Source organism: Salvelinus fontinalis, chromosome 6 (genome assembly GCF_029448725.1).
Source record: "Salvelinus fontinalis isolate EN_2023a chromosome 6, ASM2944872v1, whole genome shotgun sequence".
Lineage (NCBI taxonomy): Eukaryota > Metazoa > Chordata > Actinopteri > Salmoniformes > Salmonidae > Salvelinus > Salvelinus fontinalis.
In genome coordinates, this window is record NC_074670.1 from 1,223,887 (window position 1) to 1,251,176 (window position 27,290).

The 27,290-nt window shown below is 43.8% G+C and overlaps 2 protein-coding genes across 6 annotated transcripts in view; one reads left to right on the forward strand and one right to left on the reverse strand.

The window, feature by feature from the left end:
* Window positions 1-13,910, reverse strand: part of LOC129856844 (DEP domain-containing mTOR-interacting protein-like) — a 102,137-nt gene extending 88,227 nt beyond the window's left edge. For 2 of the 5 annotated variants that reach the window (XM_055924561.1, XM_055924560.1), the window contains exons 1-4: window positions 12,657-12,691; window positions 12,271-12,366; window positions 3,890-4,068; window positions 1,513-1,636 (exon numbers count right to left, since the gene is read on the reverse strand). In XM_055924561.1, the coding sequence (XP_055780536.1) occupies window positions 1,513-1,636; window positions 3,890-4,068; window positions 12,271-12,366; window positions 12,657-12,676 (419 nt within the window). In that variant the 5' untranslated portion in view covers window positions 12,677-12,691. Of the gene's footprint in view, window positions 1-1,512; window positions 1,637-3,889; window positions 4,069-12,270; window positions 12,367-12,656; window positions 12,692-12,773; window positions 12,858-12,991; window positions 13,194-13,817 lie in introns of those variants that run through there. The other 3 variants (XM_055924562.1, XM_055924564.1, XM_055924563.1) reach the window with 3 other exon arrangements.
* Window positions 13,911-13,953: 43 nt separating this feature from the next.
* LOC129856845 (sister chromatid cohesion protein DCC1-like) lies at window positions 13,954-22,572 on the forward strand. Its single transcript, XM_055924565.1, has 9 exons — window positions 13,954-14,349; window positions 15,558-15,729; window positions 18,700-18,834; window positions 20,257-20,347; window positions 20,535-20,673; window positions 21,061-21,113; window positions 21,261-21,415; window positions 21,881-22,029; window positions 22,223-22,572. The coding sequence occupies exons 1-9, from the start codon at window positions 14,177-14,179 to the stop codon at window positions 22,332-22,334; spliced, it is 1,179 nt and encodes a 392-aa protein (XP_055780540.1). The 5' UTR covers window positions 13,954-14,176; the 3' UTR covers window positions 22,335-22,572.
* The last annotated feature ends 4,718 nt before the right edge of the window (window positions 22,573-27,290 follow it).

The following is a 27,290-nucleotide window of genomic DNA, read 5'->3' on the forward strand; positions in this document are numbered from 1 at the left end:
CGTAATGTTCATAACTAATCAACACACGGATCGACAACACTTTCTCTGAGCAACAGGGATAACCATAACAACGGTCTCTGTCATGAGTTGAGTATTTAAGTTGTCAGTTAACGCATTGTAACAAAGCATTTACTTTTTGCTCCTTTGCACAACAGTATCTCTACTTACACATTCATCATCTGCACATATATCACTCCAGTGTTTAATTGCTAAATTTTAATTATTTCGCCACTATGGCCTATTTATTGCCCTACCTCCCTAACCTTACTACATTTGCACACACTGTACATAGACTTTTCTATTGTGTTATTGACTGTACGTTTGTTTATTCCATGTGTAACTCTGTGTTGTTGTTTGTGTCGCACTGCTTTACTTTATCTTGACCAGGTCGCAGTTGTAAATGAGAACCTGTTCTCAACTGGCCTACCTGGTTAAATAAAGGTGATATATATATATTTATATTTACTGACAGTACAGAGAGAGCAGGAAAGGTCCATTCCATAGAAACCATCCTGAATGAATTACATTTGATACAGTCCAACTACAAAATGCATATCAAATCAAACAGCATGTTGCTATGGGCTATGCTGCTAGAATGTACTGTCTGCTAATGTCCTGGGGTCTAGTCTAGCAGTAATGCAGACAACTCCAGACCACTCATCCCCCTTGGCGACTGGGGTTTGATTTAGTGATATTATTCCTTTGACGAAATATCGTATCGTTTTGAAAATAATCGCACTATTATTTTTGTGCTAGTTGTCTGTAGCTGCACCAAAACTCCAGTATTTATCCTTCATAGCTAGTTGTCTGTAGCTGCACCAAAACTACAGTATTTATCCTTCATAGCTAGTTGTCTGTAGCTGCACCAAAACTACAGTATTTATCCTTCATAGCTAGTTGTCTGTAGCTGCACCAAAACCCCAGTATTTATCCTTCATAGCTAGTTGTCTGTAGCTGCACCAAAACTCCAGTATTTATCCTTCATAGCTAGTTGTCTGTAGCTGCACCAAAACCCCAGTATTTATCCTTCATAGCTAGTTGTCTGTAGCTGCACCAAAACTCCAGTATTTATCCTTCATAGCTAGTTCTCCATCTTTTTAAACAGGCAGAATATTTGTTTTCAGCACTTTTATGTCCATGACTGATCAAAACTTGTTTTCTCATGAGAGAGAGAGTGAGAGAAAGAAAAAGAGAGAGATGACTGTAGCTGGCAGAGTGACTGAACAAGATCTATCTGGTTGAGGAGGGTGTTTCTATGGAAACTATTAGGCTCTAACCACTCTCGCCTGCCTGCTGAACAACACCGTGTACTAGACTGGTAACAACAACACAAACAGGATGCCTACCCCCTAAACATTATACTGCTCAGAACATATTTCATTGATTGTATATAACGAGTCAGCACTCACTGTAATGAGTAAAAGCTTTTTACTTGGTTTTTCCTCTGGATATAATTTCTCTCTCCATCAACATTGGTAAACAAATATATTATCACTTGAAAAGAGAACCTACTTTTCATATATCCGTTGTCCCCTCATGAAGACCTTGGCTTCGTTGTCCAGCGGAAACGTCCCGTCATCTTTCCGGAAGCGATAGAACAGCTTCATGTCTTTGAACTCCTTGTGCTCGTCACAAACTGCAACACAAAAAGAGGAACAATGTTTGTTTACATTTGGCGAACTGATAATTGCGTCATATTTTCCCCCACACACACACTAACAGCCCACTAAACAGAGCTGAGTTAGCTAACTGCTAATGGCCTCTTCTCCCCCCCCCACACTAACAGCCCACTAAACAGAGCTGAGTTAGCTAACTGCTAATGGCCTCTTCTTCCCCCCCCCCCCCCCACACTAACAGCCCACTAAACAGAGCTGAGTTAGCTAACTGCTAATGGCCTCTTCTCCCCCCCCCACACTAACAGCCCACTAAACAGAGCTGAGTTAGCTAACTGCTAATGGCCTCTTCTTCCCCCCCCCCCCCACACTAACAGCCCACTAAACAGAGCTGAGTTAGCTAACTGCTAATGGCCTCTTCTCCCCCCCCCACACTAACAGCCCACGAAACAGAGCTGAGTTATCTAACTGCTAATGGCATCATCTTCTCCCCCCCCCCACACTAACAGCCCACGAAACAGAGCTGAGTTATCTAACTGCTAATGGCCTCTTCTCCCCCCCCCCCACACTAACAGCCCACTAAACAGAGCTGAGTTAGCTAACTGCTAATGGCCTCTTCTTCCCCCCCCCCCCCCCACACTAACAGCCCACTAAACAGAGCTGAGTTAGCTAACTGCTAATGGCCTCTTCTTCCCCCCCCCCCCCCACACTAACAGCCCACTAAACAGAGCTGAGTTATCTAACTGCTAATGGCCTCTTCTTCTCCCCCCCCCCACACTAACAGCCCACGAAACAGAGCTGAGTTATCTAACTGCTAATGGCCTCTTCTCCCCCCCCCCACACTAACAGCCCACTAAACAGAGCTGAGTTAGCTAACTGCTAATGGCATCATCTTTTCCCCCACACTAACAGCCCACTAAACAGAGCTGAGTTATCTAACTGCTAATGGCATCATCTTTTCCCCCACACTAACAGCCCACTAAACAGAGCTGAGTTTACCCGAAAGCTTCGTAGTTAATAATGCCATTACATTTCTCGACAGCCCAGCGCCAGTCAATCCTCTGAAGTGAACGAAATTTGCCAAATGAAGCACTTTGCTGTTCTTTGAGTGGTGAGGTCTGAGTTTAAAGTGTTATGTTAGCTACTCCGCTTTCTGTCAAGGATACACAGTGTGTAGCTTCTGTCTGATGACCTATGAGTTTCCAGAAAGCGGAGTAGCCAACATAACCCTTTACACTCAGATGTAGCCTAGTACAACAATGTCTTATTGAAGGTTAATATGAATACAGTATATATATTGACCTTCAACAAGACATTGTTATACTAGGCTACATCCGAACAGGCTGAGAGAAAGACAACCAACAGCACTAGAGAGAGACAGAGGATTCGTCTCGTCACATTAAAAATGGAAGAACATTAGGTACTAAACAAAACAACAACAAAACATTTGAAACAGGCAGGGACTATCTGCATACAGAAAAACAAAACAAAAAACCTGATGCAAAACATTTTCTGTTGAGTGCCCTAATGAATGACAACCAGATAGAAGTCATGTCAGAAGGCTGTAGAGAAGCAGGTTTGTAGAAGTCATGTCAGAAGGCTGTAGAGAAGCAGGTTTGTAGAAGTCATGTCAGAAGGCTGTAGAGAAGCAGGTTTGTAGAAGTCATGTCAGAAGGCTGTAGAGAAGCAGGTTTGTAGAAGTCATGTCAGAAGGCTGTAGAGAAGCAGGTTTGTAGAAGTCATGTCAGGAGGCTGTAGAGAAGCAGGTTTGTAGAAGTCATGTCAGAAGGCTGTAGAGAAGCAGGTTTGTAGAAGTCATGTCAGGAGGCTGTAGAGAAGCAGGTTTGTAGAAGTCATGTCAGAAGGCTGTAGAGAAGCAGGTTTGTTATTGTTATTTTACTGCTGCTCTTTAATTACTTGTTACTTTTATTTCTTATTCTTATCCGTATATATTTTTTTAAACTGCATTGTTGGTTAGGGGCTCTTAAGTAAGCATTTCACTGTAAGGTCTACCTGTTGTATTCGATGCATGTGACTAATAACATTTTATTTGAAGACTGTAGAGAAGCAGGATCTGGCTGTTCCCAGAAAACCCCAAGCTCAGAGGAGTATTAATTAGGGCACACCATAACAAAACGCTTAGCAATGGAAAACGAAAAATTAGTGTTTCTTATTGGACAGGTCCAGGAAATCTCTCCCCGTTTCAGTCCGTTTCCTTCCATTTGGCTCCTAATGAACACAGCCCAGACGTGGCTGGTCATGTCAGAAGGCCCTACCGTGATGGATGATGCTCTGATCCAGGAGTTTCTGCATGATCCTGATGGCCGTGTCTCTGTCGGACGCCTCCTTGTGCTCCAGCAGCCAGTCGATCAGCTCCTTGGCCACAAAGCAGTTGGGATACGTCCTCAGGTGATGCCTGCGGTCCTTAACCACCTTCCCTTCATGGAGACGCAGCCTGTGGAACGAACAACACAACGTCAGGCTATTGACAAACTGTAGCCTCTCCCCCTCTCTCTCTCTCTCCGTCATGTGTTGTAGCTACAGTACACTTGTTCAGGAAAAGATAAGTCCTACAGCTAGTAATGTAGACTATTGTTACATCGTCTGTGGAACACAACGTCAAGCTATTGACATACAGTAGTGTAGCTTCTAACTCTCTCCGTCATGTGTTGTAACTGTATCTACACAATTATGTAGCCTAGTGACATACCTCTCGCCCTCTCAATTCAAGGGGCTTTATTAGCATGGAAAACATGTGTTAACGTTGCCAAAGCAAGTGAAATAGATAATATACAAAAGTGAAATAAACAATAAACATTACATTCACAGAAGTTCCAAAAGAATAAAGACATTACAAATATCATATTATGTACACACACACACACTCTCCCCCTCTCCCTCTCTCTCTCTTTCCTGTAGTCTCTTATAACACAGCTTTAGCGGTTAGGTCTCTGGTCTGTACTCCATGTTCTCTCAGGAAGGACATGCATGTACCTGTATTGTGTATTCATATCACATGTTCCAGTTTCTTGGTGGTTGTCTCCAAGAGGAAGTGACAACAAACAGTGTGGTGCACATTGGTGACCTCTGAACTGTGGTTATGTTAGACAGCATGCTGTTGTGTAACTGACTGACTCACAGTATAGGCTGTTATTTTTCCTTTTGTTGAAGTCAATAAGCTACACTTGTTTTATATCCTTCATGTTAAATTGTTGATTTGAAGTTCTGTAACGAGGATATTCAGAGCATTCTGCTTGTGAGTGCAGTGTGTGTGGATTATCAATGTGTTATGAAGCCTCAGTGTAACCTAGTAGGTTTTGCTCCTCAGATAGTGTTAGCGGGTAGGACATCTGTCAGTACTGCGTTTGACAGGTCTGAGGAGGATGTGTACGGATGAATTAGGATTGTGTTATGTTTCCTTATGTAGGTACAGTGCTAGTCATAAGTTTGGATACACCTACTCATTTCAGGGTTTTTATTTTTACTATTTTCTACATTTGTAGAATAATAGTGAAGACATCAAAACTATGAAATAACACATATGGAAGTATATAGTAAGCAACAACAAAAAAGAAGTGTTAAATCAAAATACATTTGATATTCTTCAAATTAGCCACCCTTTGCCTTGATGACAGCATTGCACACTGTGGGCATTCTCTCCAGGTGGTCACCTGGAATGCATTTCAATTAACAGGTGTGCCTTGTTAAAAGTTCAATTGTGTTGTTTCTTTCATTCTTACTGCGTTTGAGCCAATCAGTTGTGTTGTGACAGGGTAGGGGTGGTATACAGAAGATAGCCCTATTTGGTAAAAGACCAAGTACATATTATGGCAAGAACAGCTCAAATAAGCAAAGAGAAATGACAGACCATCATTACTTTAAGACATGAAGGTCAGACAATTTCAAGAACTTTGAAAGTTTCTTCAAGTGCAGTCGCAAAAACCATCAAGCGCTATGATGAAACTGGCTCTCATGAGGACCGCCACAGGAATGGAAGACCCAGAGTTACCTCTGCTGCTGAGGATGAGTTCATTAGAGTTACCAGCCTCAGAAATTGCAGCCCAAATAAATGCTTCTGAGTTCAAGTAACAGACACATCAACTGTTCAGAGGAGCCTTCATGGTCGAATTTCTGCAAAAAAAAAACACTACTAAAGGACACCAATAATAATAAGATAATTGCTTGGACCAAGAAACACGAACACTGGACATTAGACCGGTGGAAATCTGTCCTTTGGTTCCAACCACTGTGTCATTATGAGATGCAGAGTAGGTGAACAGATGATCTCTGAATGTGTATTTCCCACCGTGAAGCATGGAGGTGTGATGGTGCCTTCCTGGTGACACTGTCTGATTTATTTAGAATTTAAGACACACTTAACCAGCATGGCTACCACAGCATTCTGCAGTGATACACCATCCCATCTGGGTTGGGCTTAGTGGGACTATCATTTGTTTTACAATAGGACAACGACCAAACACACCTCCAGGTTGTGTAAGGGCTATTTGAACAAGAAACAGAGTGATGGAGTGCTCCATCAGATGACCTGGCCTCCACAATCACCCGACCTCAACCAAATTGAGATGGTTTGGGATGAGTTGGACCGCAGCGTGAAGGAAAAGCAGCCAACAAGTGCTCAGCATTTGTGGGAACTCCTTCAAGACTGTTGGAAAAGCATTCCAGGTGAAGCTGGTTAAGAGAATGCCAAGAGTGTGAAAAGCTGTCTTCAAGGCAAAGGGTGGCTAATTTGAAGAACCTAAAATATAAAATATATTTTTATTTGTTTAACACTTTTTTGGTTACTACATGATTCCATATGTGTTATTTCATAGTTTTGATGTCTTGAAAATAGTACAAATAAAAAAAAACTTGAATGAGTAGGTGTTTTTAAACTTTTGAATGGTACTGTATACTGTTTGTATGCCCTAAAGTAGACAGGTCTGAGGAGGACGGACAGAGGAATTCAAGTAGACAGGTCTGAGGAGGACGGACAGAGGGATAAAGTAGACAGGTCTGAGGAGGACGGACAGAGGGATAAAGTAGACAGGTCTGAGGAGGATGGACAGAGGGTTTCAAGTAGACAGGTCTGAGGAGGATGAAGAGATTTAGAATTTCTTATGTAGGTGCTGCCCTTCCAATAAAATTTGACAGGTGTCCTCATTGCAAATTAACTAACTGAAACATTAAAACGAACGATTAATCCGTTTTTTTTAAACTGACACCACAGTATGTATAAGGGGCTGTTATGTAGGTGGTGCATGTCATATAAATCAGTCAGGTCTGAATGATTAACCATGTTTTTAACTGACACCACAGTATGTATAAGGGGCTGTTATGTAGGTGGTGCACGTCATATAAATCAGTCGGGTCTGAGTGATCTGGAGTGTCTATCCAGGTCATTAAATGCACAGTTGAATAAATGTCCCAGGCCTCAGCAGACAGACAGAACAACAACTCTTTACACACTCTGGGTTCCTGGTGTATTCTGGCTCCTCTTTCAGTACGAAGATGACGACAGACAGACAGATGTGCAACTAAATCGAGCAGGAGAATCGAGGTTGAGGCAGACAAGACAAAACGCATTGATTGGCCAACGAAAGGGAGTCAAGATGTCGAAATGAATGATCCTTTAACCTTAACAAGGACACTGTCTCAAAGTGTACCTACAGTACACGTTCATAGCGGAGTAACGGAGATGTTATGTAGCCTCTTGGACTAGTCAGTGAGAGTGACCCTGAACAACACTACAACTACTAGACGGCAGATTAGTTAAAGAACAACTAGGAATAAAAGGCATCTTCTCAAGACGTGTCCTGAATAGCCCTTGTGTTTATCGGGGTGATTCACTATAATGTTAAATGGAGAACGTTAACAAGAACAGCCATTGTTCATTACAGCTCCTCCTCTGGGTCTCTGTAGAATCTACTACTGTCTAGTGTCTCCTGGATTAGAGGTCTCTGTAGAATCTACTACTGTCTAGCATCTCCTGGATTAGAGGTCTCTGTAGAATCTACTACTGTCTCCTGGATTAGAGGTCTCTGTAGAATCTACTACTGTCTAGTGTCTCCTGGATTAGAGGTCTCTGTAGAATCTACTACTGTCTAGTGTCTCCTGGATTAGAGGTCTCTGTAGAATCTACTACTGTCTAGTGTCTCCTGGATTAGAGGTCTCTGTAGAATCTACTACTGTCTAGCGTCTCCTGGATTAGAGGTCTCTCTAGAATCTACTACTGTCTAGTGTCTCCTGGATTAGAGGTCTCTGTAGAATCTACTACTGTCTAGCGTCTCCTGGATTAGAGGTCTCTCTAGAATCTACTACTGTCTAGCGTCTCCTGGATTAGAGGTCTCTGTAGAATCTACTACTGTCTAGCGTCTCCTGGATTAGAGGTCTCTCTAGAATCTACTACTGTCTACTGTCTCCTGGATTAGAGGTCTCTGTAGAATCTACTACTGTCTAGCGTCTCCTGGATTAGAGGTCTCTGTAGAATCTACTACTGTCTACTGTCTCCTGGATTAGAGGTCTCTGTAGAATCTACTACTGTCTAGCGTCTCCTGGATTAGAGGTCTCTGTAGAATCTACTACTGTCTAGCGTCTCCTGGATTAGAGGTCTCTGTAGAATCTACTACTGTCTAGCGTCTCCTGGATTAGAGGTCTCTGTAGAATCTACTACTGTCTAGTGTCTCCTGGATTAGAGGTCTCTGTAGAATCTACTACTGTCTCCTGGATTAGAGGTCTCTGTAGAATCTACTACTGTCTAGTGTCTCCTGGATTAGAGGTCTCTGTAGAATCTACTACTGTCTAGTGTCTCCTGGATTAGAGGTCTCTGTAGAATCTACTACTGTCTAGTGTCTCCTGGATTAGAGGTCTCTGTAGAATCTACTACTGTCTAGCGTCTCCTGGATTAGAGGTCTCTGTAGAATCTACTACTGTCCAGCGTCTCCTGGATTAGATTTGGCAGCTCAGTCCGAGCCTCGAGGCCCTATAGGGCTCTTGTCAAAGTAGTGCTCTATGTTGCGAGTAACCTAAACCCACAGGGCAACCCGCCATGAATCCACACGGCTTGGTTTCCTCACTATAATTATAAAGGCAGGGGTCAAAATACCACTAAAACCCTACAGAATTGAAGGACGCATAGGCTTACATCCTGTTATAATGTTTAGATTTTTATTTATTTAACTAGGCAAGTCAGTTAAGAACAAATTCTTATTTACAATGACGGCCTAGGAACAGTGGGTTAACTGCCTTGTCCAGGGGCAGAATGACAGATTTTTACCTTGTCAGCTCAGGGATTCGATCTAGAAACCTTTCGGTTACTGGCCCAACGCTCTGACCGCTAGGCTACCTGCTAGTCCAACGCTCTGACCGCTAGGCTACCTGCTAGTCCAACGCTCTGACCGCTAGGCTACCCGCTAGTCCAACGCTCTGACCGCTAGGCTACCCGCTAGTCCAACGCTCTGACCGCTAGGCTACCTGCTAGTCCAACGCTCTGACCGCTAGGCTACCTGCTAGTCCAACGCTCTGACCGCTAGGCTACCTGCTAGTCCAACGCTCTGACCGCTAGGCTACCTGCTAGTCCAACGCTCTGACCGCTAGGCTACCTGCTAGTCCAACGCTCTGACCGCTAGGCTACCTGCTAGTCCAACGCTCTGACCGCTAGGCTACCTGCTAGTCCAACGCTCTGACCGCTAGGCTACCTGCTAGTCCAACGCTCTGACCGCTAGGCTACCCGCTAGTCCAACGCTCTGACCGCTAGGCTACCTGCTAGTCCAACGCTCTGACCGCTAGGCTACCTGCTAGCCCAACGCTCTGACCGCTAGGCTACCTGCTAGTCCAACGCTCTGACCGCTAGGCTACCCGCTAGTCCAACGCTCTGACCGCTAGGCTACCTGCCGATTAGCTACGAGCTAATCTTCAGCACAACAGCATGTCTTGTACTCTTGTTCAACTGGGCCAAAAGGAGGCAGGTGCACCATGTTCAGCTGTGACCAATTACTCCAGGCAGCGCTGCTAGTGCTAGCCAGTAGCCAGCAACATCTGTGTCGGCATGTCTAAGACAGGGCACCCTATTCCCATACACTAGAAAGGCAACAGGGGGCCATTTGGGAGGCAGACATAGTCTATCCCCAGATGACCTCTAGTCAATGAGATGATTTAGAGACACAAGTCTGCCTGTTCTTAGTTACATTAAGCATGTGGTCATTACTTTGTTGGGAGAAAAACATGCCAACTAGACCAGACTAGTACTGTGTCATGCTGTGGCAGGTTAAAAGACATGCCAACTAGACTAGTACTGTGTCATGCTGTGGCAGGTTATAATACATGCCAACTAGCCCAGACTAGTACTGTGCCATGCTGTGGCAGGTTAAAAGACATGCCAACTAGACCAGACTAGTACTGTGCCATGCTGTGGCAGGTTAAAGTACATGCCAACCAGACTAGTACTGTGCCATGCTGTGGCAGGTTATAATACATGCCTACTAGACCAGACTAGTACTGTGCCATGCTGTGGCAGGTTAAAATACATGCCTACTAGACCAGACCAGTACTGTGCCATGCTGTGGCAGGTTATAATACATGCCAACTAGACCAGACTAGTACTGTGCCATGCTGTGGCAGGTTAAAATACATGCCTACTAGACCAGACTAGTACTGTGCCATGCTGTGGCAGGTTATAATACATGCCTACTAGACCAGACTAGTACTGTGCCATGCTGTGGCAGGTTAAAATACATGCCTACTAGACCAGACTAGTACTGTGCCATGCTGTGGCAGGTTAAAATACATGCCAACTAGACCAGACTAGTACTGTGCCATGCTGTGGCAGGTTATAATACATGCCTACTAGACCAGACTAGTACTGTGCCATGCTGGGGCAGGTTAAAATACATGCCAACTAGACCAGACTAGTACTGTGCCATGCTGTGGCAGGTTAAAAGACATGCCAACTATGCCAACTAGACCAGACTAGTACTGTGCCATGCTGTGGCAGGTTAAAGTACATGCCAACCAGACTAGTACTGTGCCATGCTGTGGCAGGTTATAATACATGCCTACTAGACCAGACTAGTACTGTGCCATGCTGTGGCAGGTTAAAATACATGCCTACTAGACCAGACTAGTACTGTGCCATGCTGTGGCAGGTTATAATACATGCCAACTAGCCCAGACTAGTACTGTGCCATGCTGTGGCAGGTTAAAAGACATGCCAACTATGCCAACTAGACCAGACTAGTACTGTGCCATGCTGTGGCAGGTTATAATACATGCCAACCAGACCAGACTAGTACTGTGCCATGCTGTGGCAGGTTATAATACATGCCAACCAGACCAGACTAGTACTGTGCCATGCTGTGGCAGGTTAAAAGTAGGGCCGGGGAGAATACTCGTTAGTATCGCGGCAAGGAAACATAACAAAGCGGATTTAACTTCTTTAGGAAAACATTACGTTGTCATTCAGAGACACGTATTTATTTTCAAAGTTACAGCACACAATATTTTACACACAGCAGGTTTTTAAAAGCACCAAAGAGTTTGGTTCACTGGACGTGCTACCTGTCCCAGACCTGCTGTTTTCAACTCTCTAGAGACAGCAGGAGCGGTAGAGATACTGTTAATGATCGGCTATGAAAAGCCAACTGACATTTACTCCTGAGGTTCTGACTTGCTGCACCCTCGACAACTACTGTGATTATTATTATTTGACCATGCTGGTCATTTATGACCATTTGAACATCTTGGCCATGTTCTGTTATAATCTCCACCCGGCACAGCCAGAAGAGGACTGGCCACCCCTCATAGCCTGGTTCCTCTCTAGGTTTTGTCCTTTCTAGGGAGTTTTTCCTAGCCACCGTGCTTCTACACCTGCATTGCTTGCTGTTTGGGGTTTTAGGCTGGGTTTCTGTACAGCCCTTTGAGATATCAGCTGATGTAAGAATGGCTTTATAAATACATTTGATTTGATCTGCTTCCTGTTTTCATTTTCGCCATAGAAAAAAAAAATGCGATACTGATATGATCACAGCCCTAGATAAGTGTGACAATTTTAGAGCGGGTCAAAGATGAACCGTGATAGGGAACACTGACATTGAGTTTATTGACTGGCCCATGTGATTTGACCATGATGAAGTTAAAGATCTGTAAACACACAGCAACCCCCCCCCCCCCCCCCACACACACACACACACATCCTGACAGGTGATAAAACGTTTCAATGACAATTATAATGAGTCATTTCACTGACGTTTACACTCACCGCTGTCCCTTACTGCTCTCTCAATCATGCTTTTTATGGCACCACTAATATGGGCAACGGGTGTGTGTGGGTGTTTGAGTGTGTGTGTGGGTGTGTGTGTTCTGTTGTTCCACAAATAGCAAGTGTTACTTCTCTTCCACTAAAACAAGCAGCAGTGATCTTCCGATTAACACCACAAAGAATGAATTGCTTTCAGTTACACAATGCAAAAAAAACTTTCACATTTAAAATAATCACACTGTGTGCACTAGGCCAGTACAACGCAATACACATTGGCATTGCAGAAAAGGTATTGTATTTGTGCGTTGGTTTGAATGGGTACAATTCACGCCTTTGTTTGAAAAGCCGCAACACAGTTTGAACAGGATCATTACAGAGCTCTCAGCTCGAGCCAGCCACTCCTACCTCAACTGCTCTCCGGTGACGAGAACCTCGGCCATGCGCTCGAGCTCCGCAGCCTTCTTCTGCATTGTATTCCCGATACCATCCATCGCTTTACAACTGTTAAAATAACGGGAAAATGATCAGCACCGTAAATACTGTACACAAGCCAAAGGCATCATAGCCTGTGAAAACGAGCTAAGGTACACCATACATAGCTGCCTATCCTTATGTCATTGACAAGCCGTCCGAATAGATCAACTGTATTCTGTCCGAATGACTGTAGCTATACTGTGGCAGTGTCATAACTGTGACGTAACCAGTCATTTGTATATAAAAAAAAGATTTGCAGAAAATCAACAGCACAATCTATTGAAATAAACGGGATAGTTTAGATAACGTTAGCTCACAGTGCAATCATATCCTCCATGATCACAGGTAAAGCACCCCTGCTGTGGGCCATCTGACACACATGTGCTGATCATTACTTGCACATTTAAATGCATAACATTTTTTAAAGAATTGACCTTGCAACCACCATGGATGAAAAATAGCTGATTTATTGTTCCTCGAGATCAAGTTGTCCTAGATTTGTAAACCAGCAGCATAATCTGAGAAATGCATTTCAAAAAAACAAGTTTCACACAGTGAAAAATGGACAGAAGCTATCTATAGCTATGCAAGAGGGGACACTAGCTTGATGTTTAACTTCTTTTGTATTCTAAAAATGTAACTGGTCCGCTACCCATCTAAACGTATCCATATTGTTTTCTCGTCGGTAAAGCTTCATTCAACGAACAGCGATTCCTTGTGAAATGTGCCTAGATTTCTTCAGTAGTAATGAGCTCCACTCGCACCTCTGCCTCTGTTTACTTCGCGATCCTACCATGAACAACACGTTGAATTCGTGCAGTGTTGCCGACTTTTTTCGGCGATTACTGCTATTGGCTCCTTGATTTGTCGCTAGACGACGCTAGATTACGTTTTACCGTTTCCGCGACGACGTCACAACACGATTTTGCCTTGATGCGGTAAAACTGCGGTCCCCACGTCGCGTTTTCGCCCACCGCACGTTGTGCTTCTCTGATTATTGCCGCGTTCACGTATTAGTTGGAACAAAGAAACTCGGAAATGTCCGACTTGCCACAAAGTTGTAGTTATACACGCGTGCAACCAGGAAATATCAGAGTTTCCTCGTTTCAACTAGTACGTGAACGCAGCATGTGCGTGCGTCGTTGATGTGATTTCTGTTGCAGACAGCTTCTCCCACTGTTGTTTGCGGCAGAATTGAGTGGGAAAAGTCGCTAAATGCTATCAAAATCATAGAAACCCTCTAAGTCAAAACCCCAAAGGCAGCCTGAAAAAGAAAATCTGAATTTGTCGCTAAAATCTTTTACCAATAAAAGTCGCTGGAGGGGTCTGAAAACTCGCTTAATATAGCGACAAAGTTGCTAAATTGGCAACGCTCAAGACAAGTGGGCACTGTGGAAGTAAACCAAGAAGGCGCGATATATGCAAATGTTACAGACTCGGATACGTGGACTAGTCTCTAACCAACAAACTGCACTCACTCGGTGTGCTAAGCGAGCTAAATCAAGCGCATCGCCCCGGGCGCTATGGTTAGGTTCAGTGACCGTAGATGAAGGTTGGGTTCCAGCTGATCATTTCCAGTGGTAGATTTTAGCACCGTGCACCCATGTAGGGTGAACTCAGCGTGCTGCGGGGACATAAATCGACTGTACTGTAGGAGGGACAACGTGACGTAATCGAGACTTTCATTGGCCTATGTCGCTGTCAATCAAATATGCCTTCGTACTTCCGGTATATATTGCGGGAAAATTAATCTAGCGAGAATCATATTTGGTTGGAGTACACTACAAAATAGATTATTTCTCATTACATTTATAGTTAGCGCATATATTAGAACCAAATGTCGAGAACATTAGAAGAGGTGCAGGCTACCATACATATCGCCAAACTAAAAGAGAATGATTTGCAGAACACAATTCACTGTTTAACTTTTGGAGAAAGCGTCTCGTCCGGAGACTACTGCCTGATGGAACTGGATGACACGCTCTGTAAACACATAGAAGCAGGAAAGAGGTAAAGTAGCTACATAGTTACAATGTAGCTAATTCAACATACATACACAGTTAAGAGATTAAACACAGTTACGTTAATAGACGTAGCTAGTTAAATAAATAGATATGTGCAGTGTGTTGTCTCCTAAACATTCGCAGGTGACGGGTTGGTTTACGCGAGATTTTGTTCTGGGTTCACAGATTACGTGTATGTAGTGTGCGTTGGCAACCCATCTGGCGTTTTACCGGATGTCTGCAGGCATTTGCTCCAACACACCTGATTCTATGATTGATCTTCCCCATCAGGACCTTGATAAACTGAATCAGGTGTGTTGGACGGAAACAGGGATGGATTTAAAGGTTTATGGAGTCTACCGTTACTCCTTAGTCCAAGGACTTTACATGTTCTGTTTAAAGGGCAAATTGGATCCGGAAGCCAAAAAGGCCAAATACTCAAACTAAACTTGAATCGATTCACAATTGCAGTACAGTCCTAGAAACCTAAATCCCACTACTTTTCATATCACATAAAAAAAAAAAATCCAAAAAACCTTACCGCAAGAGATGCGGGTTAATGTATAGACTGAGCGTCGTGTCTCTTGTTTAAACTCTTGTTTAAACCTTCAGAATACCCTTTCATCCAATGACTCTTATGTGTGATGTGATGGTCAAGGGCTGCCCACCTACTACCTCTATAGGAGGAGGGTTGTCCAGCCCTGGTGAAAACAACTCATCCAGTTGTCGCCACTTCCTCTACACGTCAACACTAAACAGTCTGTTTTAACGTTGAGTCTCTCTACACGTCAACAATCTCTCTCCTTTATCCGTGTTCTCCACTGCAGCCTGATTATCAGAGGAGACCTGGATGAGAGAGCTGTCCTGTGCAGTGAAGACAAGACGTTAACAATCTCTCTCCTTTATCCGTGTTCTCCACTGCAGCCTGGTTATCAGAGGAGACCTGGATGAGAGAGCTGTCCTGTGCAGTGAAGACAAGACGTTAACAATCTCTCTCCTTTATCCGTGTTCTCCACTGCAGCCTGGTTATCAGAGGAGACCTGGATGAGAGAGCTGTCCTGTGCAGTGAAGACAAGACGTTAACAATCTCTCTCCTTTATCCGTGTTCTCCACTGCAGCCTGGTTATCAGAGGAGACCTGGATGAGAGAGCTGTCCTGTGCAGTGAAGACAAGACGTTAACAATCTCTCTCCTTTATCCGTGTTCTCCACTGCAGCCTGGTTATCAGAGGAGACCTGGATGAGAGGGCTGTCCTGTGCAGTGAAGACAAGACGTATGACCTGAAGATAGCCGACACCTCCAACCTGCTGCTGTTAGTGCCTGGCTGCCTGACTCCAGATCAGCTGACTACTGACAACCAGGCCAGTTCTCAGCTGGTCCATGCACAGGTAGGAGTCTATCAACTATCTGAACACAATGAATGTCTCCTGTGTGACAGCCATTTTGAAAATCACTGATCTGGAATTGAATGTCTGTACAGTATGTATTACGTTACCGTGCTTACACGCGCACACTAAATAGCTATAGACATTATAACACAGTGAGTTCATTCTGATGTATTAAATGTTTTTCTAATGCACTGTGTTCACCAACATTAGTGGTTCCCAAACGTATTATAGTCTCGTACCCCTTCAAACGTTCAACCTCCAGCTGTACCCCCTCTAAGCACCAGGGTCAGCGTACCCCTTAAAACATTCAACCTCCAGCTGTACCCCCTCTAAGCACCAGGGTCAGCGTACCCCTTCAAACATTCAACCTCCAGCTGTACCCCCTCTAAGCACCAGGGTCAGTGTACCCCTTTAAACGTTCAACCTCCAGCTGTACCCCCTCTAAGCACCAGGGTCAGCGCACTCTCAAATTTTGTTTTTTGCCGTCATTGTAAGCCTGCCAAACACACACTACACAATACATTTATTAAACAAGAATGAGTGTGTTTTTGTCACAACCCGGCTCGTGTGAAGTGACAAATGGCTCTTATAGGACCAAGGCACAAATAATAATATAATAATCAATAATTTTGCTCTTTATTTAGCCAGTTCACATATAAAACCTTATTTGTTCTTCAAAAAATGTGAATAACTCACCACAGGTTAATGAGAAGGGTGTGCTTGACAGGATGCACATAACTCTGCAATATTGGGTTGTATTGGAGAGAGTTTCAGTCTTAAATCATTTTTCACACACAGTCTGTGCCTGTATTTAGTTTTCATGCTAGTGAGGGCCAAGAATCCACTCACATAGGTATGTGGTTGCAAATGGCATCTCTGTATTAACAGCTCGATTTGCCAAGGCAGGATACTCTGAGTGCAGCCCAATCCAGAAATCTGGCTGTGGCTTCCGGTTAAATAGAATTTATTCACAGAACCGCTTGTTGCAATTTCTATGAGGCTCTCTTGTTCAGATATCGGTAAGTGGACTGGAGGCAGGGCATGAAAGGGATAATGAATCCAGTTGTTTGTGTCATCCGTTTCGGGAAAGTACCTGTGTAATTGCGCACCCAGCTCACATATTTGACGTTGTCCGGAAACTTGAGTTAATTTGCACACAAAAAATCATACAATGATGGAAAGACCTGTGTGTTGTCCTTGTTAATGCAGACAAAGAAGAGCTCCAACTTCTTAATCATAGCCTCAATTTTGTCCCCCACATTGAATATAGTTGCGGAGAGTCCCTGTAATCCTAGATTCAGATCATTCAGGCGAGGAAAAAACATCACCCAGATAGGGCAGTCGTGTGAGAAACACGTCATCATGCAAGCGGTCAGACAAGTGAAAATGATGGTCAGTAAAGAAAACTTTAAGCTCGTCTCTCAAATCAAAGAAACGTGTCAATATTATGCCCCTTGATAATCAGAGCACTTCTGAATGTTATAAAAGTGTTAAATGGTTGCTGCCCATATCATTGCATAATGCAGAAAATACACAAGAGTTCAGGGGCCTTGCTTTAACAAAGTGAACCATTTTCACTGTAGTGTCCAAAACGTCTTTCAAGCTGTCAGGCATTCCCTTGGCAGCAAGAGCCTCTCAGTGGATGCTGCAGTTCTACCCAAGTGGCGTCGGGAGCAACTGTTTGCACGCGCGTTACCACTCCACTATGTCTCCCTGTCATGGCGTTACCACTCCACTATGTCTCCCTGTCATGGCGTTACCACTCCACTATGTCTCCCTGTCATGGCGTTACCACTCCACTATGTCTCCCTGTCATGGCTTTTGCACCATCAGTACAGATACCAACACATCTTGACCACAAAAGTCCATTTGATGTCACAAAGCTGTCCAATACTTTATAAATATCCTCATGTTGTCCTGGTTTCAAGTGGTTTGCAGAAGAGGATGTCATCCTTAATTGACCCCCCCCATAAACGTAACGGACATATACCAGGAGCTGTGTCAGGCCCGCCACGTCTGACTCATTCAGCTGTAACGCATAGAATTCACAGGCTCGTATGCGAAGCAGTAATTGTTTCAAAACATCTCCTGCCGTGTCACTGAAGCGTCGTGAAACAGTGTTGTTTGATGAAGTCATTGTCTGTATAGTTTTTGGGGCCTTTTCCCCCAGCATTGTCCCAGCCAAATCCACGGCAGCAGGAAGAGTTAAGTCCTCAACAATAGTATGGGGCTTGCCTGTCCTAGCCAGTCCTCCGCAATAGTATGGGGCTTGCCTGTCCTAGCCACTCGGTAGCTCACCATATAAGACCCTTCTAGCCCCTTCTTATTAATGGTATCTCTTGCTTTTATACATGTCTTACTACTCGAAAGTCGTCTTTATTCTCGCTCAAAAAACTCCTGTGGCTTATTTTTCAAGTTGTCATGTTTCGTTTCTAAATATCGGCGCAAGAGTGAAGGTTTCCCGTGAGAGAGTAACGGTTAATGTGATTGGATGTTCATTATTTCCCGCGAGAGAGTAATGGTTAATGTGATTGGATGTTCATTATTTCCCGCGAGAGAGTAACGGTTAATGTGATTGGATGTTAATTATTTTACTAGGCTACCTGTATTTGACATTGTGTTGTTATTTCGCTGAACACCAGATGGTTTCAGTTTATTTTTGGCAGTGAAACGAGGATACTCAGGCGAGAGAAACCTCACCCAAATGTATAGCCCCGTTGGAAAATATAAATGGACTGTTTGTAAATGTGAAGGATTTTTCTTTATTTCTTTGGCGTACCCCCTGACGGCATTGCTCGTTACCCCAGTTTGGGAATACCTGACCCACATCCATTCAATGTTCTCAATACTGTACGACTTTCCCCAAATGTTACACACAAATAATGCTCTCCAGTACCTACAGAATGTTGCGGTGTGAAATAACATGCTGAAATGTATACAGGACTAAGAAATGACCCTTTTTCCCAACAGATTTGGGGTTTTTCTAACAGTTACTGGGAGTTGAGGAAGCGCCATCCCAAACTAAAGAAGCTGAAGAAACTTCTGATGGAGAATCCGTACGAGGGGCCAGGTGTCAGTGGGCAGGAGGATGTCCCGGAGGGGAAGGTACTTATTAACTCTACTATATATTATATGCCATTTTAGCAGACGCTTTTATCCAGAGAGACTTACAGTCCATTAATCTTAAGGTAGGACGGTCACATTCATAGTCGGTACAACTTTTCCTCAATAAAGCAACTATCAGCGAAGTTAGTGCCGCTAAGAAAAGACAAGTGCAAGAAAGGCTAGTACACGCTAGAACATCATCTATATTGTACACTGAGTAAAATGAACCTATGGATTGTTGATTGCCTCTACGCTAACGTTCTCTGTTTTTTAAAAATGTTTCTTTTTGGTAGACCCGTGTGGCTCAGTGGGTAGAACATGGAGCTTGCAACGTCAGAGTTGTGGGTTCGATTCCCACGAGAGACCAGTACAAAAAAAGTATGGCAATTTATGCACTCACTACTGCAAGTCGCTCTGGATAAGAGAGTCTGCTAAATGACTCAAATGTAAAATGTACACTATGGGAGACCTGCTTGATAAAACGTTTATTTTTGTCAGTACACTATGGGAGACCAGCTAGATAAAACGTTTCCTTTTGGCAGTACACTATGGGAGACCTGCTAGATAAAACGTTTCCTTTTGGCAGTACACTATGGGAGACCTGCTTGATAAAACGTTTCCTTTTGGCAGTACACTATGGGAGACCTGCTTGATAAAACGTTTCCTTTTGGCAGTACACTATGGGAGACCAGCTAGATAAAACGTTTCCTTTTGGCAGTACACTATGGGAGACCTGCTTGATAACACGTTTCCTTTTGGCAGTACACTATGGGAGACCAGCTAGATAAAACGTTTCCTTTTGGCAGTACACTATGGGAGACCTGCTTGATAAAACGTTTCCTTTTGGCAGTACACTATGGGAGACCTGCTTGATAAAACGTTTCCTTTTGGCAGTACACTATGGGATACCAGCTTGATAAAACGTTTCCTTTTGGCAGTACACTATGGGAGACCTGCTAGATAAAACGTTTCCTTTTGGCAGTACACTATGGGAGACCTGCTTGATAAAACGTTTCCTTTTGGCAGTACACTATGGGAGACCTGCTTGATAAAACGTTTCCTTTTGGCAGTACACTATGGGAGACCAGCTAGATAAAACGTTTCCTTTTGGCAGTACACTATGGGAGACCTGCTTGATAAAACATTTCCTTTTGGCAGTACACTATGGGATACCAGCTTGATAAAACGTTTCCTTTTGGCAGTACACTATGGGAGACCTGCTTGATAAAACATTTCCTTTTGGCAGTACACTATGGGATACCAGCTTGATAAAACATTTCCTTTTGGCAGTACACTATGGGAGACCTGCTTGATAAAACGTTTCCTTTTGGCAGTACACTATGGGAGACCTGCTTGATAAAACGTTTCCTTTTGGCAGTACACTATGGGAGACCTGCTTGATAAAACGTTTCCTTTTGGCAGTACACTATGGGAGACCTGCTTGAACGAATCCAAGCAAGTGAGGAGGAACTGGAGGCCCAGCTACAGACTATTCATGCCTGTGAGGTCAACGGTAAGAATGATTCTCAAATCTTCCAAATGTTTATTTTCTCACACTTTCCATTTAGATATGTGATCTACTCTATGTGGTTTGTGTCCTATACATGAAATAACACGCTGGCCTTGGTGTATCCACATGTATGAGGATGTGTTTGTTTGTCCTGTGCTCTTTTCACATGTTCCCCTCTTGTGTATTCCAGGCTACTGGAGGCTGTTGGATTTTGACTATGAGATGAGGCTACTGGGTCACATCACTCAGCTGGTGGACTCTGAGTCCTGGACCTTCAGTAAAGTCCCTCTTCGTGTCAGTCTGGAGGAGTTAGGACGTCTGGAGCCTCAGTAGGTGCAGTTAGGCAACGTTACGGCTGTCCCGTAGGGCGGCGCACAATTGGCCCAGTGTCGACCGGGTTTGGTCGGTGTAGGCCGTCATTGTAAATAAGAATTTGTTCTTAACTGACTTGCCTAGTTAAATAAAATGGAAAAGTGGAGAGTAGTTTGATGTAATACTTAGTAGGTAGTAGTCATCATGTTGTCAGCTCTGTCAAAGGCCACATTTGACTAAAGGCTCAGGACAACAAATATCTTTAAATGTGCATTGAACCGAAGTGTGCAGAAGCTCTGTTCTGTTGCATGTAATCGTCATGACAACATTGAAGTGTGCATGCATGTGGGGGGGGGGATACATCTATTTGTTTAATACTCATTTAAACCCCTTCTCCTGCCCAGGGAGATGATAGAGCACAGCTTGAACTGTTATGGAAGGCGCTACACGGACAACGGTAAGTAAGAAAGTACTGTACGTTTTTAATGCTTTGGTGTGCTGTAGAGTGACACACAGCCAACTACCCCATCCCTCATGCAATATTTTGGCTCTTCACAGCTATTTAATTGATATTAAACAGAAACGAAAATGTCATATTTTTCAGATGAGGTGTTCTTTGCGCTGAACGAGGACAAGGTGTGCAGAGCCACAGCTCAGATGCTGCTGCAGAACGCAGTGAAGTTCAACCTGGCAGAGTTTCAGGAGGTGTGGCAGCAAAGTGTCCCAGAGGGCATGGGCACTAGACTGGACCAGCTGAAGGTGAGAAAGGGGCCAGACTGGCAGCGCACAGATGGATGGGCCAGTTTTCCAGATTAAACCTGGTCCAGAAAATGTAGGGAAAATGGTGCGGAATAGCTTCCAGAAAACAGTTGCTTTCAAATTAGGGATTTCGTGGCTAATTGAGGTTAGGATGTTTTTCTGCGCACAGATTATGCATGTATGAACTACACATTGACACATCCAGCCCGACTCGGGAAGTTGAAAAAATACTTACTAGTCAAAATTCCAGAGCATGTCTTTAACCGACAGTTTTTTTTTACATGTGGACAAGACTATTCTCAGATTCTACAGCAAAATATCTCATAATGGATGTTTACGTCTTAGGCATTACAGCAGGCTTTATTTTAGCTTTAGAAATATGGTAATTACACGTTTTTAAAGACGTGATAGTTGTTGGCAGACATGATTTCCAGATCATCCAGATGCTTCTGGGTTTGTATACAGAGTCTAGCCCTTGTGGACCACAGCTCCAAACCAGAGACCATATTTCTGCTGAGAGTGGAAGATCTTCCCGAGGACACACTGGAGAGATTCACCCATCTCTTCACCATGAGAGAGAAGTGGACCGAGGAGGACATCACCCCTTACATACAGTGAATAAAACTGAGCATCAGAATGACCGTTGTTTCTGTACTGTACAATAATGACTTTTAGAGATTTAGACTTGTGTGCCAGATGTTTGTGGTGTCAGACACAGCCAGGTAGTGTTGGTCCAACTTTCTTGCTTTATCTGGAAAGCTCTCTGTGTTAAAGTATTGAGGATCAATCGTTGTTATTTTCATGCAGGGACTTGTGTGGAGAAAAGCAAACGACTGGAGCTCTTCTGACCAAATACGCTCGTTTGTCCACGCAAAACGGAATAAAAGTCTTCAATTCAAGAAGGCCAGTGGCAACATGAAGACGATTGGATATCTTAATTGACCAGCAAAGTTGTTTGGAATCAGTGTATTGTTGTATTTGTTAAAATGTTGTAATAAAATTTTTTTTTTTTGTGTAATTATTACCTACTTTGTGTTTTTCCTCCCACCTATACTGTATATCTTCTGCTTTATTCATAATACCACAGTCACAGTTTGATAATTTTGTGACCTCCAGAGGCAGAAGGGCAGTGACAAGAAGGCTTTCAAATAAAATTTGTTTTAATTTCTAAAAGAACACAAAAATTATCCAACCCAATATTTTACTGTTGGAAACAAGATTAGGATAAAATAAACAAAAAGCACAATAAATGATTTTCTCCTAAATGTATTTTTTTAATTGTGCGGGAGTGGCCCGGGGGTCGAAGGTTGGTCAAAAGGCCGGTTGGACGTACTGCCAAATTCTCTAAAATGCCGTTGGAGGCAGCTTATGGTAGTGAAATGAACATTCAGTTCACAGGTGGACATTCCTGCAGTCAGCATGCCAATTGCACGCTACCTCAACTTGAGATGTCTCTAGCATTGTGTTGTGTGACGACAACTGCACATTTTAGTGGCCTTTTATTGTGCCCAGCACAAGGTGCATCTGTGTAATGATCATGCGTAATCAGCATCTTGATATGCCACACCTGTCAGGTGGATGGATTATCTTGGCAAAGGAGAAATGCTCACTAATAGGGATGTAAACAAATGTGTGCACAATTGAGAGAAATAAGCTTTTTGTGCATATGGAACATTTCTGGGATCTTTTATTTCAGCTCATGAAACATGGGACCAACACTTCACATGTTATGTTTATATTTTTGTTCAGTATTCAGACCCCTTTTTTTTTTTTTTACATTTTGTTACACCATATTTTAAAATGGATTAAATAAATAAAAAAATCCTCAGCTATCTACACACAATACCTCATAATGACAAAGTTAATTTATAGTTGTTGAAAATTTATCAAATGTATTAAAAAGAACTGATACCTTTAAGTATTCAGACCTTTTGCTATGAGACTTGAAATTGAGCTCAGGTGCATCCTGTTTCCATTGTTCCTCGATGTTTTTACAACTTGATTGGAGTCCACCTGTGCTAAGTTCAATTGATTGGACATGATTTGGAAAGGAACACACCTGTCTATATAAGGTCCCACAGTTGATAGTGCATGTCAGAGCAGAAACTAAGCCATCAGGTCGAATAAATTGCCACTAGAGCGCTGAGACAGGATTGTGTTGAGGCACAGATCTGGGGAAGGGTACCAAACATTTTCTGCAGCATTGAAGGTCTCCAAGAACAAAGTGGCCTCCATCATTCTTAAATGGAAGACGTTTGGAACCACAAAGGCTCTTTCTAGAGCTGGCCGCCCGGCCAAACTGAGCAATCAAGAGAGAAGGGCCTTGGTCACGGAGGTGACCAAGAACCCGATGGTCACTTTGACTGAGCTCTAAGGTTAATCTGTAGAGATGGGAGAAACTTTTAGAAGAACAACCATCTCTGCAGCACTCCACCAATCAGCCCTTTATGGTAGAGTTGCCAGACGGAAGCCACTCCTCAATAAAAGGCACATGACAGCCCGCTTGGAGTTTGCCAAAAGGCAAACTATCAGACCATGAGAAACAACATTCTCTGGTCTGATGAAACCAAGACTGAACTTTGGCCAGAATGCCAAGTATCACGTCTGGAGGAAACAAGGCACCATCCCTACGGTGAAGCATGGTGGTGGCAGCATCCCTACGGTGAATCATGGTGGTGGCAGCATCATGCTGTGGGGATGTTTTTCAGCGGCAGGGACTGGGATCAAGGCAAAGATGAACGGAGAAAAGTACAGAGAGATCCTTGATGAAAACCTGCTCAGGACCTCCGACTGGGGCGACGGTTCACCTTCCAATGCAGGAGTGACTTCTGGACAAGTCTCTGAATGTCCTTGAGTGGCCCAGCCAGAACCCGATCGAACATCTCTGGAGAGACCTGGAAATAGCTGTGCAGCAATGCTCCCCATCCAGAGCTTGAGAGGATCTGCAGAGAAGCATGGGAGAAACTCCCCAAATACAGGTGTGCCAAGCTTCTAGCGTTACACAGAAGAATCAATGCTGTTATCTCTGCCAAAGGTGCTTCAACAAAGTACTGAGTAAAGGGTCTGAATACTTATGTAAATGTGATCAGTTTTACATTTTTAATAAATTAGCAAACATTTCTAAAAACCTATTTTTGCTTTGTCATTATGGGGTATTGTGTGTAGATTGAGGGGGGATACTATTTAATACATTTTAGAATAAGGACGTAACATAATATGGAAAAAGTGAAGGGGTCTGTATATTAGAGTTGGTCTTAGAGGCACTTAATAAAGTCCACAAGCAACAGAACACGCCCCATGACTCCTCGGCCAATCAGAGCAATCAAAGATGAGACTTGGCTCCCCCCCGACTTCTCGGCCAATCAGAACATCCATAGATTACACTTGGCATTGGACCCTTACCAAGTCCATCCCTACACCTACCATGTGCTGGAGGAGTGAGTGGAGCGCCCCCCAGTGTCAAACAGAATGTACACTTTGAAATTGGACTTAAGATATGGTCAGTCCAAGACTACATTGTCAAATCAAATTGTATTGGTCACATACACATGTTTAGCAGATGTTATTGCAGGTGTAGCGTAATGCTTGTGTTTCTAGCTCCAACAGTGCAGTAATATCTAACAATTTCACCACAATACACACAAATCTAAAGTAATGGAATTAAGAATATATAAATATTTGGGTGAGCAATGTCGGAGTGACATAGACTAAAATACAGTTGAATAGAATACAGTTTATACATATGAGATGAGTAATGGAAAATATGTAAACATGAAAGTGACTGGTATTCCATTATTAAAGTGGCCAGTGATTTCAAGTCTACAATATGTAATATTAGAGGCTGCTGGCCATTAGAGGCCAGCAGCCTCTAAGGGGCTAGTGGTGGCTATTTAACAGTCTGAAGACCTTGAGATAAAAGCTGTTTTTCAGTCTCTCGATCCCAGCTTTGACGCACCTGTACTGACCTCGCCTTCTGGATGTTAACGGGTGAACAGGCAGTGGCTCGGGTGGTTGTTGTCCTTGATTATCTTTTTGGCCTTCCTGTGACATCAGGTGGTGTAGGTGTCCTGGAGTGCAGGTAGTTTGCCCCTGGTGAGGCATTGGGCAGACCATACCACCCTCTGGAGAGCCCTGCAGTTGCGGGCGGTGCAGTTGCCGTACCTGGCGTTAATACAGCCCGACAAGATTCTCTCAATTGTGCATCTGTAAAAGTTTGTGAGGGTTTTAGTTGCCAAGCCAAATTTCTTCAGCCTCCTGGGGTTGAAGAGGCGCTGTTGCGCCTTCTTCACCACACTCTGTGTAGGTGGAATATTTTAGTTTGTCAGTGAAATGTACACCAAGGAACTTGAAGCTTTCCACCTTCTCCACTGCGGTCCTGACGATGTGGATGGGGGGTGCTCCCTCTGCTGTTTCCTGAAGTCCACGATCATCTCCTTTGTTTTGCTGACGTTGAGTTTGAGGTTATTTTCCTGGCACCACACTCCGAGGGCCCTCACCTCCTCCCTGTAGGCTGTCTTGTCATTGTTGGTAATCAGGCCTACTACTGTTGTGTCGTCTGCAAACTTGATGATTGAGTTGGAGTCGTGCATGGCCATGCAGTCATGGGAGTACAGGAGGCGGTTGAGCACGCACCCCCGTGGGGCCCCTGTGTTGAGGAGCAGTGAAGTGGAGGTGTTGTTTCCTACCTTCACCCCCGTGGGGCCCCTGTGTTGAGGAGCAGCGAAGTGGAGGTGTTGTTTCCTACCTTCACCCCCGTGGGGCCCCTGTGTTGAGGAGCAGCGAAGTGGAGGTGTTGTTTCCTACCTTCACCCCCGTGGGGCCCCTGTGTTGAGGAGCAGCGAAGTGGAGGTGTTGTTTCCTACCTTCACCCCCGTGGGGCCCCTGTGTTGAGGAGCAGCGAAGTGGAGGTGTTGTTTCCTACCTTCACCACCTGGGGGCGGCCCGTCAGGAAGTCCAGGACCCAGTCGCACAGGGTGAGGTTCAGACCCAGGGCCCCGAGCTTAATGATGAGCTTGGCGGGTACTATGGTGTTGAATGCTGAGCTACAGTCAATGAACAGCATTCTTACGTAGGTATTCCTCTTGTCCAGATGGGATAGGGCAGTGTTCAGAGTGATGGTGATTGCATCGTCTGTGGATCTATTGGGGCGGTAAGCAAATTGAAGTGGGTCTAGAGTGTCAGGTAAGGTAGAGGTGATATGATCCTTGAGGTTAAGCACAGGCCTGGATGTGACATCCAAAAGCCCATTTTTCCACCCATTCCCAAATCTATTTAATGTTAAAAAAGTCAAAAATGTTTCTAAAAGTCCTAACCTAACCTTAACCCTGACCTTAACCATTTTAAATGTCAAATTCAATGGGGAACCAAGATAGCACTGACCGAATCACAACCGTTCCCGCTAGATATGTTTTATTTTTTGTATCTGTAAAATGGCTATATCGTTAATATTCAAGAAAACAAAACATTTATGTTTGGTCTTAATTTAAGGTTATGGTTAGGTATACGTTATCAGTGTGGTTTAGGTTAGGGTTGGTTTTAAAATCTAATTTTAAGAAGTTAGAAACAAGTAACCTCGTGGTTAGAGCGTTGGACAAGTAACCGAACGGTTGCAAGATCTATTCCCGAGCTGACAAGGTAAAAATCTGTCGTTCTTCCCCTGAACAAGGCAGTGTTCCCACTGTTCCTAGGACGTCACTGAAAATAAGAATTTGTTCTTAACTGACTTGCCTGGTTAAATAAAGGTTAAATAAAATACATTTAAAAGTTATATTGTCAAAATGGGCGGGGTTTACGACTTTGTGGATTTGGTAGCTAGTGACGACCGCTCAACAATCGCAACACTTCGAGCAGTAAAATGTAATGGATTAACACTCCA